The sequence below is a fragment of the Penaeus vannamei genome, chromosome 6 (genome assembly GCF_042767895.1).
Source record: "Penaeus vannamei isolate JL-2024 chromosome 6, ASM4276789v1, whole genome shotgun sequence".
Lineage (NCBI taxonomy): Eukaryota > Metazoa > Arthropoda > Malacostraca > Decapoda > Penaeidae > Penaeus > Penaeus vannamei.
In genome coordinates this window covers 24008166-24010665 of record NC_091554.1, presented here as the reverse complement: position 1 = coordinate 24010665, position 2500 = coordinate 24008166, and the positions used below count along the sequence as shown (strand labels likewise).

Genomic DNA, 2500 nt, shown 5'->3' with positions numbered 1-2500 from the left:
AGACCTGCAAGCCCAGGGGCTTCGCTTCATTGCTACATGCATCAAGAGGCGCTATCAGAGACAGCGGACCATGATATTGTCCAGTGTTGCTCCACACTGACTTTGGAAAGTAGCTCTGCCAGTCCATGCAAGTGTAGAAAAGTGTTGGTGCAAGGACACAGCCTTACCTCACTCCTGAGTTAAAGGGGGCCACCCTGGTGAATTTCTCAGGATTATTCTTTAAATTCAGTTTTTCCGTTTACTTTGATCATCCTGTCCTTGATACCCTAAATTATTACTTGAAGTTTTTTCCCAAAAATTAAATTCCTTCCCCCGCAGACGCGTCATAGCATCCAAAAAATGAAGTATCATTCAATGCTTGTAATTACGTAGAACAATCATTAAAATATTTTTTTTCTTTATATAAATTTTGACGACTGGTATACCTTCCGTGCAGAGCGTGGTGAGGATCTCCTTCGGGAAAAGCTAAATCGGTAGCAACTCTAGGTGTCATGGTGTATGATTCTATTTTAGGAAAAAAGCACATTGGGGTTTAATTTGATGACGTCAAAAAGTTATGGATGCTTTCAGAATATGGGTGATCATTTTTAATTTTCGAAAAGGATGGAAAATAGTGATTCTAGTGGTTAAATTTTCATTGAACAATCATCAAAACAGACGCCATGCCACCTCCTCGAGTTCTGATACCCTCACCTATGAGTGACTAAAACTTTCTTTAAAAGGGGGACTAGACGCCTCATCATTCTCCAGTAAGTCTAAGATGTATACACAATCATATGCGAAAATTCCATGCCAAGCAGATGAATACACATATCTTGAAATGTTTTTTGCACTTTAAATAATCTCACAAAATCGGTAAAAATAAATCTGACCAACTTGGGTATAATTTTAAACTTTGGCAAAAATTAATTCTTTTTTATTGCTATTAGATTTTTGAATTTGTCAAAGAAAACGGGATTAAGGAGCCCTGAAAAAAATCGATTTTTTTCCTTCGGTCAAAACAAAAAAATAAAAATTTATTCCTACAAAATGTAGATATATAAACAAAGATTCGGTATTTTTCAAAACAATTAAGAAAAGGAAAACACTTTTCAGTACCCACTACCATTCACCCAAATTGCATGAACAATATGCAAGATAGGAGCCCAAGGAGTTTTCAGGGGTGGGCCCCCTTAATAGGGAAGAAGCTCAGTAGGCCCCCACCACTCAATAGCACTCTCAATACTAGTATATAGGATTGCTATTAATCCAATAAACTGTGTAAGAATTCCCCTAAATTTCAGGATCTCCCATGATGATTTGCGATGCACCAAATCAAACTCCTTGAGTACAATGTAGGCTGTGGGCACCCAACAACCGAACTCACAAACACGTTCTACAATGACTTGAAGCACTAGGATACGGTCTATTGTGGACTTGCCAGGAGTGAATCCAGATTGTTCCAGTTTTTGGTGCCTTAGTAAGTGGTTGTGGATCCGTTTCGTATAAATGGGGGCGAAGACCTTGCCTGGTATAATGAGCAATGTGATACCATGATAGTTGCTACAGTCCTAACAATCCCCTTTCCCCTTCCAGAGAGGGATGACTACACCCCTCAACAGGTCATTGGGAATAAGACTGCCAGGAAAGCATGCAAGCCCCATGCAATAAGCTCACCCCAGCCTCTAGCAGTTCAACAAGAATATTGCATATGCCTGCAACTTTTCCTGAGATCACCTTCCTAACCTCAGTCAGGGTAGAGGGATCTTGACTGATGGGTGGGTCAGGCACAGGGATTGTGACATCCCTTGCATCTAGACTAATGTCCAGGAACACCAACATGATCTGAGATGACCCGTTCATCTGCTGAGCAGCCCACAGACATCCGTAAGGAGGGATTGTTTTCTCAGGGATTGGTCGGCAGGACGAAGGTCATTAACTAGGAAATGACCATCTACCTCCTCGGCAAGATTTCTGATGAACTGTTTCTTATCCCTTCTCAGCAGAGTCCGAGCCCTACGCTCCAAGGAATGGTGCAAATCCCGATTGCCGTTCAGACAAGCTATGCAACATGCATCTATGGCCTCCAATGTCTCCAGCAAGATGAAATTCTGACTTGTCCTCAGATGTTCACCAATGGACTCCTAGGCTACATCGAGTGTTTCACGTTTAAAGGAATCCCAAACAAACCTACACATACGTTCCTCTTCCACCAATCTGTCCAGGTAAAACACCCTTGAGTGGCCACTGAAGAGACTGGGTAATTTTAAGTGAACTTGAAGGGTCACCACAACCAATCTATACACACACACACACACACACACACACACACACACACACACACACATATATATATATATATATATATATATATATATATATATATATATATATATATACATATATATAGAGAGAGTCAGTGCCAAAAAACTCGGCACTTTTGTAAACCCTGCAATTCTGAAGGATCCTCCAGTGAGTGCAAACAAGGATATGGTCGATCTCCTTGGCCACAATACCTGTG

At 40.9% G+C, this 2500-nt stretch overlaps 1 protein-coding gene across 1 annotated transcript; it reads right to left on the bottom strand.

Annotated features, from left to right (window-relative positions):
* Positions 1 to 1172: 1172 nt before the first annotated feature.
* On the bottom strand, positions 1173 to 1842 carry LOC138861943 (uncharacterized). The gene is made up of 2 exons (XM_070122419.1): positions 1657 to 1842; positions 1173 to 1502 (listed from the first exon to the last, which is right to left on the bottom strand). The coding sequence occupies exons 1-2, from the start codon at positions 1840 to 1842 to the stop codon at positions 1173 to 1175; spliced, it is 516 nt and encodes a 171-aa protein (XP_069978520.1).
* Positions 1843 to 2500: the final 658 nt, after the last annotated feature.

Coding starts and splice junctions, on each gene's coding strand:
- LOC138861943 (XM_070122419.1), bottom strand. CDS start 1,842: ATGAACGGGTCATCTCAGATCATGTTGGTGTTCCTGGACATTAGTCTA. Junction 1,503..1,656: donor TTGAACTGCTAGAGGCTGGG/GTGAGCTTATTG, acceptor ATACCAGGCAAG/GTCTTCGCCCCCATTTATAC.